The sequence below is a fragment of the Ambystoma mexicanum genome, chromosome 2p (assembly GCF_040938575.1).
Source record: "Ambystoma mexicanum isolate Mex_15411 chromosome 2p, UKY_AmexF1_1, whole genome shotgun sequence".
Lineage (NCBI taxonomy): Eukaryota > Metazoa > Chordata > Amphibia > Caudata > Ambystomatidae > Ambystoma > Ambystoma mexicanum.
This window is the reverse complement of record NC_090923.1, coordinates 23,303,303-23,316,146: the sequence shown is the minus strand read 5'-3', so window position 1 is coordinate 23,316,146 and position 12,844 is coordinate 23,303,303. Positions and strand designations below refer to the sequence as shown.

General features: G+C 48.4%; 1 protein-coding gene across 1 annotated transcript in view; it reads right to left on the bottom strand.

The window, feature by feature from the left end:
* NEK4 (NIMA related kinase 4) overlaps window positions 1–12,844 on the bottom strand; it is a 922,900-nt gene that overhangs the window by 484,651 nt on the left and 425,405 nt on the right. The window contains exon 8 of the mRNA XM_069643166.1: window positions 138–194. Within this exon, the coding sequence (XP_069499267.1) occupies window positions 138–194 (57 nt within the window). The remainder of the gene's footprint in view (window positions 1–137; window positions 195–12,844) is intronic.

Below are 12,844 nucleotides of genomic sequence, written 5' to 3'. Positions count from 1 at the left end.
GCGATCCACAATGTGATACTGATGCGCATGCCACTAGATGAGACATTCCCTACAAACCCTCCCATCCACTGGCATAAACCATCAGCAACTGGCCTGCCTTGTTGGGACATCCCCTCAACAGAGCAGCCTGAACTTACTGGAACTGAGACAGGCAGGACAGGCTCTAGAAGCTTCTCTGTGGACTCCATCATCTCCTGGAAGAAGAGAAACAACAGCAATCAGCTTACTTTATCATAACAAAACAGAAAAATGAATGAATATAGGATTCACTCAACAGAGATCCTTTTAATTTTGAATGATATACGATTACCTTTATTCATGAGCCAAAGCAGATGCGATACATGGCTTGACCATGAGCCTAATTTTATTGTATTCTTGGTTTCTCTTTTATTGTGATTAGTTCAATATTGCAAACCTTTTACGGATATAAAATATATAAGATAAATATTATGCATAACATTACATCATCAAATAATTTCATACCCCTGTCAATCATTCAGTCTGTCTCACAAAGGATCATACACTTACCATCTTATCATGCCATACACTTACCATCTTATCATGCCATATATGCCATTTACAAGCCATCCCCCAAAATGTATCCCACAAATGTCTTACAATAAAAGTGCCCCCCCCCCCCGAAATTGGATATAATTTTGGTAGATCATTTTGGTAGATAATTTTGGTAACCAATCAATGCTATGTTAAGAGATAATTGCAAGTCCATCATCAGTCAAGATCTTGGTTTCATATTTTCCATCGCTTCGCAATACATTACAAATGAACAATAAAATAAATAACAAACATGCTTTAATGTTTAGAGTTGTCATGTATATGGCCTTTTATTTGGGACATGTACATTAATTAAATATGGCGGAAGATGACTTGTTAAATTATGAACCCTGCCATGCTGCCATAATTTTCTCTTCAATGTCAATGGACATTCAAAAGCTACATCGATGCGCAAAGAAGTTGCCATATTTTAAGTTAATCGGTTTCATTTGAGTTCCTAGATCTTAATATTAGCTTTATAGTGCGCGCTGTCTGTCTATTGCTGCTTAAAGATCCCAGGCACATTAATGTGTAACATCTTCCATGGATGTGCCATTGATTAAACATTTCTAGTTTTCCTGCTCGAAAATTATTACTTTGGTCTTCGATAGATTCTGTAGAAGGTTGATATATTTGGATGTATGTCTTATTATAGACTACCACGAGCTCAACCACTCAAGTAGTCGAGCACAACTGCTCCCCTATAAACATAACCTATGAGATGGTGCATATGGTCGAACAACTGATGGGCCTATGCATCCTTGATCATCTATACTAATCACTACAGCCCACCTAGAGGTCCCCCTCTCCCATTTCTCTCCCCATTCACAGGGTCTCCCTTCGGTCTACCTGGGTTCTTTCACCCACAAGCCCATGCTGCACCAGCCCTTCCATTTCCCCCACTCTATATACCCCCATTTTTACCTCCACTCCTTTTCTCCAGCCCTCCCCCTGACCTACCACCCAGGCCCGCTCCCCAGATTTCAAACATTTGCACAACATACATACCTCTACTACACCATGCATTTCCCACCCCCTCTAATCCCAGCCCCCTCTTTACATTCTAGGTGGGGGTCTCTGCTCATCACTAAGTGATCGACCAATTGGACAGGCCGACATGTTTAAATGGTCTACCAGATCAAACCGGTGACACTTGCCGACGAGCAGTTGTAGAGTCGAACTGTTGGGAGTCGAGCAACAGACCCTATATCTTATATTTTACGTATTCCCCGATCTTTCCAGCATATGTGGAAGTAGCTTAATTTCACTGGAAAAGATTTTACCCCTTCTAATTCCTGTTGGATATCTGAAATATAGAAAATAAAGGGAGACTCAATAAGCACCCTTGTCTTACTCCTGCAAAGTTAAGTATTCCCATAGAAAGTGTGTCACCAGAATCAAGCCTCACACAAAGTTATGTATTGGTGTGGAAGTTAATCAACATATCTAGCAGACGCTCAGCAATACTCATGAGTCCCGCTTTGCCCACATTTGAAATGGAAAAAGCTGACCCGAGTCTATTCTCCATGCCTGCAAATCCTTTAATACCATAGTGGCTGGAATCATACTACTTGCATCGAAGAGGGCTATCGGTGTATAGCCCTCTTGGTATGACCCCAGTCACCTTTTTTGTAAATCGGGACAATGTATGCTTTATCCCAAGAATTCAGAAATATAGCTACACATAAAATGTGCGTAAACAGTGCCATTAATGTCTCTACCCGCAGGGGGGCGGTTGGCCATGAAAGTACTATTTGCAATTCCGTCAGGGACAGGCGGTCTAAATCAACTTAGTATACTTATTGATTAACACTTTAATGTCTTCCTGGGTAAAGTTTCCCTGCCACATCTTCAATTGATGGAAATGAGATGGAAGTACCTCGCTGTGAGCCATTGCATAAGTATGAAAGGCACTATCCACTTAGCCTCTGCTTTGGAACGATTGTTGAGTTGTTCGTTGGCGCTGATGGCTATTGTTCACAAGTTTCCAAAGCCTCCTGGAGTCCCTGTTACCAATCAGACTCGCATTTCTTTGCTTTCCCAGTGATTAGATTTCAGCAACACTTTGATGTCCTGACGCGACCTATCATTCACATCAAGCCGCCAGAATTCAGCTGGCTATTCCTTCCCACATCCTGTAATCTCTGCCTTTGCATACGTTCTCACCTCTGTATGTCTATCAAAACTATGGCTACTTTTTCCTTGTACAAATGGTTCTAAATAAGTCTCTTCCTAAAAGTTAGACTAAGCAGCGAGTCAAAGGTCTCCTCATTATTAAGTGGACTGCACAGATGTATCATCACATGGCAACTATTCCATACGATTGGTCACTTACTGATGCCAACGGATGACGCCACCCTGGTTTCATTTCACTCTCGTGCCTTGCGTAGGACATGTGAAATGGAGAAAGGCATGTACATTTCAATACTAGTTCAGACTAATATTGATGACTTCAGTGGGTTTGTTTAGTTGGTACGAGTGTACAAAAGGCAAAGAGACCCACACAGGCCCAAAGCAATCCAAAGAGAAGTTAGGACGTCTTGCCTGATCTTCTGCTTGCAAGATAGTTCACTGACGGTTACGCTCAGAGGTATGCTGTAGCCGCTCTTCATATCACAGCAGACTCAAGCTTTCATCCTGCAATGCTCGATACATTCACCATTACTGAATTGGATATTATTTCTCTTTATTTTTTATGTCAGGATTTAAAGCACAGACCTAGCTGGAGTGCAGCAAAGTGCAGTACAAAGTGTGTGTAGCCAGCATTTGAGCTGGCATCTTTTAAACAGCAGCGCAGTACTGCAAGGTCTGTGCCTCCCATTGGAATGAGTCATTGGACATAACTATACTATAATTGCAGTGCAGTACTTAAAAGCAGGAGGTATCGGGCATGAAGCGCTATACAGAAGCTGTAGGTTATTAACTAGAACGATAAGGAGATCTGTGCAATGGGGGCTTGCCAGCACCATGAGGACAGCTAGCCTTACCCTCAGCATGGCAACACGCAGCACAGGTTCAACTGACACAAAACTGGCTCGAGCACCAATGAAAAAGTGACCCACAGTCACAAAGTAATTTCATTCCTTTATTTTGGGACAGTCGAGTAGTTTCCAAGGGGGAGATTTTTGTAAAATAGGTTCAAATCCTGTAATGTTAAGAATATTTATTCTGCAACAATAGTAAAAAATACTAGCTGTTAAGTGAAGTAATTCATCTAACTGGCCCACTTAGGCCCAAAAACCAGACCCACGCTAGCATGTAGGCCTGTACTTTAGGCCTCGCTCTATAGGCCAGTCTGAGCCTGTCCTGGGGCTTCAGCACCCGCTTTTCAACTCAGCCCCTCGTTCCATGTTATGTTTGTTATGTTAGTGTGATTTATACCATGCACCATTGCCATTTTCATGGTCTCCAGGCGCTCTGGCACAGAAGAAGGGTTCGGGGGTTGGTTAGTGGGGTCGAGAGGAAGAGCGGAAGAGAGCTTTAATGGTAGCTTCAGTTCGGCAAAAACGGTCATTGTTTATTTTGATTGTAGTGGTCAAGCCATGTTTTGTGTATGCAAATGCATGGGTGGTTTGCATGTTCGTAGTTTGTGTTCTGTTGTGCATTTGGGGTAGTGGATGTTGCACTTCAGAATGTGTGCGGTTTGCGGTGATTTCAGGTTTCTGTTGAGATTGCATTAGTAGAGTAGGAGATGAGGGTGATCTGCGCCCTTTTGCTTTGGGTTATGTTGGTTAGGTACCAGTTCTTTTATGCTGGTCCACATTGAGATGCTTTATTTCGTTGGGTATCCAGTTTTGGTCCATCAGGCTTAGGTTGTTTTGGGCGTTTCTTTTGTGTAGAGTTGTGATGACTGTTTCTCTTCTACTGAGTTTCTCGTTTAGTTTAGTGAGTGAAATAGCCATGTTTTTAATCTTTTTCTGAACGCTAGCTATTCTGCATGTTGTTTGTATTTTTTTCGGCAGTGAGTCGCATAGTTTTGGCGAGATGCAGGAGAAGGCTCATCATACAGATTTCAGCATAGTGTTGGCTCGAGGCTGATGTTGCTCGACCTTGGTGTTCGATTTGGTTTGTAACTGGAGATTTTGTTCTTGTATGAATTTCGCTCCTTGGCCATGGATTGCTCTGTGGGAATGCAGAGTGTCTCGAAGAAGATTCTTTTCTTGACTGGAAGCCAATGAAGGGTCCTTAGTGCTGGTGTGATGTGTTCCCTCTTGTTAACTCTGAGTAGTCTTGCTGATGCGTACTGAATTCTTTGTAGTTTTTGGTGAGGTGGTCTGGCATTCCGAGATAGACGATGTTGGTGCAGTCTATTCTTGACATGAGAAGGCAGATGATGGCGAGCGTAAAAGTGAGGTAGTGAGTGTAGTATCTGTTTGATTGTGTGAAGGTGCAAGAAGTATTTCTTTTTTTTTTTAAACTTTGTTTATTTTAAATCAAGGCAGAATGATAAGTACAGACATTATATGCAGTGGTTATATAGGCATGTTGAACCCCAGTCCTTTGTTCCCCCTGCGTCTTCTCCCTCCTCCCTCCCCCTGGTCCCTCCGTCCCATAAGCCCTGTAGGCGGGCTCCTCCCTCCCGGGCAATCCGGATTGAGCCTCAGCGACTATGTGTCTTCCTCCGGGCTCTCCTGGTTTTTTAAGATCCAGTGGGCCCTGGTGGGTTTGTAGGTCAGGGCGGGGTAGCGCTGGTCGAATTCTAGCACTGGGGCCCAGATGTTCTGGAAACGATGTAGAGTTCCCGCTTGTGCTGCCGTCACCTTCTCCGCTATCAGAATGTCCCAAAGTTTGGTCCACCATTGGGCTATGTGGGGGCCTTCCGGGGTTTTCCAGGTTCGGGCCACCACCGTTTTCCCTGCTAGTAGGCAGTGAGTTAGTAGTTTCGCTCTGGGTCCGGAGCACGGGTAGGTCCCGGGGATTGGAGCACCCAGCAGAATCGGTTCTGGTTCCAAGGGAATCGTTGTTCCGGTAATTTGTGAGATGAACCCTAGGCAAGCTTTCCAGAATGGTTGGATCTTCGGGCAGTCCCACCACATGTGGAAGAAGGAGCCTGGGAGGCCGCATCCTCTCCAGCAAGAGTGGTCCACCTGGGGGTTCATATGGTGAAGTCTGAGGGGCGAATAGTACCACCGCAGCGTGATCTTGTACGCACATTCCCTATTGGTGATGCAGGTGGACGAGGTATGTGTCCTGGTCCATATGTCAACCCAGGTTTGATCCTCTATCGGGTGACCCAGGTCCGCTTCCCATTGGGCCATGCAGCGGGTTCTTGTGGTCAGGAAGTCGCTTAGAAAGCGTCTGTACAGGGTGGATACTCTGCCGCGGGTTGGAAGGTCTCCCAGGGTGAGTTCTAAGGCAGTAGGAGGGCGTGTTGCTGCTTGCAAGGTTTGGGGATGCGAGCACCAGTGGCGTAGTTGGATATATGTGAATCTATCCCGTTCCTGGAGTTGGAACTTCTCCTTGCATTGGGCGAATGTGAGAGGTCTCTCCCCCGTATACAGCTGGTCTATGGTCTCCAGCCCACCTTTGATCCAGTTGCGAAAATTGCGAGGATTCATACCCGGTGTGAACATTGGGTTATGAAAGACCGGGGAACGTGGGCTCAGTCCTCTTGGCACTCCCTTTCGTTTTAGCGCCCAGTCCCAAGTGCTAAGGGTGTGTTTAGTTGATAGCAGGAGCTCCCCCCCAATGGGTGCTGAGGGGGGGCGGGATGTGTGGTAGAAATCGCAGGGGTAGGGGTGCCCGTGATTGTTCCAGCTCCAGCCATCTGGGGCAGTTTGTCGTATTTTGCCAGGCCTGGACCTGGGCCAGTTGGGCTGCCACTCTGTAGGCCTGTAGGTCTGGGACCCCCAGCCCTCCCAATTTGGAACTCCCCAGCATAGTTCTGAGAGGGATTCTCGCTTTCTTACCTCTCCAGATGAAGTTCAGCATTTTCCTCTGGATCCCTCGGAGAGTTGGCGTGGGGATTGCCACTGGTAGTGAGGCGCATGTGTATAGGAATCTCGGAAGGAGGTTCATCTTGCATGCAGTGATGCGCACGAGCAGTGAGATCTCTTGGGTCTCCCAGCGCTTCAAGTCGTCTTCCAGTTCTTTGAAGAGTCGGGGAAAGTTGGCTTTGTATGTCTCCCTTGGGTCAGCCGGGATGTAGACCCCTAAATAGGGGATGGCGCTCTTTTCCCATGTTATTGGGCACATCTTAGTCAATGGTTCTCGTTCTGCTGGGGAGAGGCCAATACCCAAGGCGGATGATTTATCGAAGTTTATGGTGAGGCCTGAGACTTCGCCGTAGCTGGTGATTTTGCGTATCGCGTGTCCGAGGGATGAGTGGGCCTCCGATATCGTGAGCAAAATGTCATCCGCGTATAGGGCTAGTTTATGGTGCGTGGGGCCACTTTGTATGCCCTTGATTTGGTCATTCCGCCTAATTTTTTGTGCGAAGGGCTCCATGGTGAGCGCAAAGAGCAAGGGCGACAGTGGACAGCCTTGCCGGGTTCCGCATGATAAGGGGATTGGGGCCGAGTTGTGGCCGTTGATCCTCAGGCTTGTTTTAGGGCAATCATAGTTAGCTAGAACCATCATTTGGAAAGCTGGTCCGAAGCCGAAGGCCCCTAGGGTGTGTCTCATAAACGTCCAATCCACCCTATCAAACGCCTTAGCTGCGTCGAGAGCCACCAAGACTAGTTTTTGGGCGTTCCGGGAGGCGAGGTCCACCAGGTTCAGGGTTCTCCGGATGTTGTCACCTGCGGTCCGGTGTATTATAAAACCTGCCTGGTCGGGGTGGATGATCTTCGGCAAGATGCGATTCAAACGGGTTGCTAGAATTTTTGAGTATATGTTCGCATCGATATTTAAGAGTGCGATTGGTCTGTAGGATGTTATGCTTCTTGGGTCTTTTCCAGGTTTGGGCAGGAGGATGGTGGTTGATTCCTGCATCGATGGGGTCACCGCCCCCGTTTTCCTGAAGGAGTTGAATAGGGTAGCTAGATGGGGGGTCAGTTGTGCTCTGAATAGTTTATAGAACCTGGTTGAGAAGCCATCCGGGCCGGGGGCCCGTGTTTTAAGTGATTTGATGGCCTCCTCAATTTCCTCCCCTGTGATGGGCTCCTCCAGTTCATCTCTCGCAGCGTCGGAGTGCCGGGGCACTGCTGCCTGCTGCAGGTATTCCTTCTGTTGTGATAGGTTTCGTGGGGTTGCCTTCATGATTTGGGCCAAGTAGTCTATTGCGAGGCGTTGCTTCTCGGGCTCTGAGTATAGTGTGACCCCGTTGGAATCACGCAGGCCCATAATTGTGTTGATACGTCTCTGCTTGGCTAGTTTGGCCACCAGGAACTTGTTCGCCTTGTTGCCCTTCGTGTAGTATGACTGTTTGGCCTTCGCCATTAGTTTGGCGGTTTGTTCCGCATAGTGGGCTTCGTTTTTTCCGTGCCGTACGGATGATCCGTTGTGTTTTGGGGGACCAGCCTTTCTCCTTATGGAGTGCCTCGGCCTCTCTTAGTTCGGTCTCTAGGGCCGTCCGGGTCTGACGTCTGTCTCGATGGTAGGCCGCACCTTGGGCTATGAGGGAGCCCCTGATTACTGCCTTCATGGCATCCCAGTTGTTCGCTAATGAGGTGTCTGAGGCTGGGTTTTCGTTAAAGAAGTTTCTTATTCCTGTTGCGATCTTGTCTCTGGTGGCCATGTCGTTGAGGATCGGGTCGTACAGCATCCATTTACGCGGGATGTTGGGGTTAGGGTTATGAACCCGGAGTTCCAGGAGCACTGGGGCATGGTCGGATATCGCTCTTGTGCCGATGGTGACCTCTTTGACTGAGGGGAACGTATGCGGGGAGATCAGGAACAGGTCGATCCTTGAGAAGGTTCGATGGACAAAGGAGTAAAAGGAGAAATCTTTTTCGTCAGGGTGAAACACCCGCCATGAGTCTATTATCTCCAGGGTCCTGAAGAATCGGAGGAGGCCGAGTGCTTGGGCGAAGTCACCTGGAGACGGGGGGTGTGATCGGTCTTTGGTGGGGTCGGGAACCCCATTGAAATCCCCGCCGACAATTGTTTGGCCCTCCACAAAGCTAGCGAGAGATGTGCCCAAGGAGTTATAGAAGTGTGATTGTCCAGTGTTGGGAGCATATACTGAGATAAGGGTATATAGGTCTCCCATTAGGAGGCATTTAATTGCTGTAAATCGGCCTTCTGGGCATATTTTCGTTTCCAGAATTTGTGGGTTCAGGTCTTTCCTGAAGAAAATCGCCGTACCTCCTTTTTTATTTGTGCCGGAGGCGAAGAATTGGAGGGGGAATAACCGGGATCGAAGGCGGGATACATCTGCCGGCAGCAGGTGGGTCTCTGGAAGCATAGCTATCGCTGCATCTTCGTCGCAAAGTTTCAGTATAATTGCCTTTCGTTTGTTGGGGGAGTTCAGGCAATTAACATTCAGGGAGAGGATCCGAAGCGACTGAAGGTCCTCTGAAGGCTCACTCTCCGCTCCTTGAGTTAGGGGGAGGTCATGGGGTGGTGGTTCAACTGCCATGTCTGTTAGGGAAACTCTTGGTATCATCCTGCACTTGAGGTTTTAACGCGGAGCCCCAACGGGGGGCCGCAACTTTAACAGGGAGGTAGACCGACATTGTCAGTACGGTCGTACCTAAGGCCAACAGGGCCAACTGTCCCATCACGTATTGAATACTGTGGGTTTCCAAGGAACAAGAGATGGAAAGTATCCTTGGAGTGGGTATGAACCGTGGGTGTGGCCCGCCGCCACCGTGTTCAAGGTTGGTGAGCTCGGAATCCAGGTGGCGGGTCCAACTTCAAGCAGGGGCATCTGTGTCCCGGCTTACTTGCTGACGGAGCCTGGGACCGTGGAAGCGTCCCCGTTCATCTCTTTCTGTTGTTCCGCTGGGCTGACGACCAGGGCGTGCGTTTGGGTTTTGGAGAGGGAAGCGGTCCAGAGTCTTCGGTCCCCTCTGGGATTGGCGTGGAAGGATCTCGGGGTGAGGTCGGGTGTAAGATTTTCTCAGCGTCTTCCAAGTGGCTGATTCGGCGTGGGGTGCCATTATATGTGAACTGGAGAGCTGTCGGAAACAGCCATCTGTAACGGATCTGTTGCTCCTGGAGGAACAATGTCAGGTCGAAGTGCTCTTCTTTTCTGGAGAGTGAGTGGTGAGAAGTCCTGGTAGATTTGAAGTGGAGTGCTCTGAAAAGTGATCTCATCTCCTTGGCGACTGATCGCTGATATTGCCTCTTTCGTCGTAAAGAAGTGGACCCTGGTAATCACATCTGGGGGGGGGGTCCGAATCTGTCCCATGGCGCGGGCGGAGTCTGTGGGTCCGGTCCAGCAGGAGCTGGGATTTGTCCAGATCCGGGAGTAAAGCCTCGAAGAAGCTTCCCATGTAGTCCGCTAGCTTGTTGTCGGGGACAGAGGACGGTATGCCCCGAATGCGGAGGTTATTGCGACGTGCCCTATTTTCAAGGTCTTCATGTTTGAACTCCAGGATCTCGTATTTGTGATGCAGGGAAACGATAGATTTTTGCATTTCCCCTAGTGTGGTGTCGTGATCCTGGGAATGATCCTCGATCTCTCCGAGCCTCTGTTCGAGTTCTGTGACCCTCTGATCCGTTTGGTCAACTTTAGCGGTGAGTTCCGAGAGGCAGGCGCGGAACTCCGATTTGATGTCCGTCATGAAGGCTATCAGGTCTCCTTTGGTGGCGAGAGCACCCCTATCCTCTTGTGGCTTCTGTGGGGTCAGTTTAGGAGGATCCCGTTTCTTGGGTTTCTCTGGAGCCGTGAACATGGCGGAGATATCTGTGCCCTTGCTCACCTTTGTCTGCCTCGACATGCTGCTCGTGTTAGGCGGTTTCAATTAAGAGAGTAACAGCGAGGCCTAGGATGGCGGGAGACTGCACTTGGGGAGTTTCTCCCCCTCGACCCCCGCTCTGGACTAGATTGGGTGAGTGGGCAGGGGCGCCCCAGGAAACGTTGGTATGGGGAGAGGGTCTCCGTCGAGGATGATGCAAGATGGCTGCGGGGGACCCGACTCGTTCTGCGTAGCGGGGGGAGGGGTAGAAGCCTGCTCTCTTGGTCCCTCAAAGTGTATGTAAGCCGTAGCCGCCGAGGCAGCAACTCGGGGTGTTCCGGGTCGCCTTGGTAAGAATCGGATGATTCTGTTTTAAATACCGCTCTCCCTCTCCAGCTCCTCGGTGTTCTAGGGTCCCGCTATCGCCGGGAGCGGCGTGTGCTGCTGGGTTCCGGCTTGGCGGCCATCTTGGTTTCTTCGGTCGAAGACGGGGGAGAAGTTCAGCCGCTAAGTTCTGGTAGAACGCCTCCTCGGCCGAAGGCTATGTTTAGCCAGGTTGTGCCATGTCGGTTCCGGTCGCTTTAGATGGCATTGGCGACGCGGAACCGCGCTTAGAACCGCCGGAATTCGACGGCGGCGGGCATCCCACGGGCGGCCTCAGAGGAGCGACCACATCGATGGCGCTCCAAGCCACGCCCCCTGGAAGAAGTATTTCTGTACTACTGCGTTGTCTTGTGGTTTTAGGGTTGGTTCTAGGGTGACGTTGTTGTCTATTAGTACACAGGTTTTTAACAACCTTTGAGGCTACTGGTTGCTTTCCCATTTCCGTAGTTATGCCAACAAGGTAAAGTTGTCCCCTTTCCCATTACAAAAATTTGAAATAGAGCCCCTCCCTACAAGGTGGAGGGCACAAACTTGTTCCTGCCTTGTCCTTGCTTATATTGTTACATAGTATTGGACAAGGGGACTAATAAAGAAGTCATCACATTTCTTAGTATTGGTCAAGGTCTGTGTCTGTTTGTTGGCACAGCCTTGGTCAAACGTCTAGTAGAGTGAGCTCCAAGGGTGCCAAACAAAAAAGTTAAAGAAATGACAAAATCAATGAAGAACAGACGTATATTGCAAGATTAATTTATATAGTCAAAGTGTGTGAGGCAGTAACACAAATTTACAGTGACACATGTATTCAATGTGAACAGGAAAACAGAATATAGGTCTATTTGACTTTCCATTCTTGGTGCAAAATTCCATAATCTAAGAAAGAAGGAACATAAATACAGCCCATGTTGGTTGCAAAAAACATTTACAATAACAAAGTCAATCAATACAATCGTAAGAGTGTTGCAATTTCCACATTGGTTCTGTGGAGCAATCTCCTCTGGGATTTGCAATTGAGCAGGGTTTGTGAACTAAATAATTTCTACATGTGAAAAAGCTAATCTTGCGTTGTTTTCACCGTTTCTTGTAGTCCCTAAACTCAAGTTCTCAGGTTGACCTTTGAGGTCTGGGTCTTTGGACTATAAGGATATCTCAAAATGTAGCCAACGTGTTCAAAGAAAAGTTGGTTGACACACTGCTAGAAGGGAGAGTTGGAAATCTTATATGTCCATAATCATCTTCTGCGTGCTGACTAGTGTGTACACGTTTCGGTGCATATGTGTACTTCTAGTACAGGGCACCTTCCTCAGGGCGTCCAGTGAGCAGACCCCGTTTCAAATCAAAAAGAAAAAAAAGGGGAAAGAAGTATGAGAGTTCCTCATAGTCGCTGCTAGTTCAGCTAATGTTTTGTGAGTCTAGTTGCTCAAGTTACCGGCTGTGCTTGAAGCGTAGTCGGTAGCTGGATCCCAAGTTCCCTGGGGAATCCGAGTCGAGTAGGGCACTTGCGCAGGGCACGTGGCAGAAATCTATTTGGTGCAGACTGTGAACGGTGTACTGGCTTCCTTGGTTTATATGCCCATCCGTCCAAGCGGGTTATGCTGTGTTCTAACCTGGCAAGATTTTGGAGGGAGGGAGAAGGGGGAGGGTGAGGGAGGGAAAAACAGAGAAAGAAAGCGCGAGTAAGCTTCCAAATACCCAGCATGTATTCAAAAATCTGTTAGCTGTGTGTGCTTTCTTTGTAAAGCATGGTCACCTTGGTGTGCGGTCACTGTACGTAGTCCTATCTCTTCACTACAGCCGGAGTGCCATCTTGTGGTTGGTGCAGAGGAGGCAGGACCTTCCTCCAGTAGGCAGTGGATACCTGTTTGTGTGGAAAAGACATCATTTTAAGGAATGCACTGCAGTACTTATAAGGCGTAGGGTACTGGCATATGGGAGGGTAAACTAGTGCAGCATTGGGCCGGGTGGGCGTTCACCACGTGTATATGTCATTCTATCCCGTGGGGTGAGCATGCATCCTGGTGTATAAGGGCCTCATATACTAGGCAAGGATAGGGGGCGGTGGAAGTGGTTCTGCTGGTGCCCCCCTCTTTCTCTCCCTTCGGGTCATGCTGGGAAGTCAAAACCCA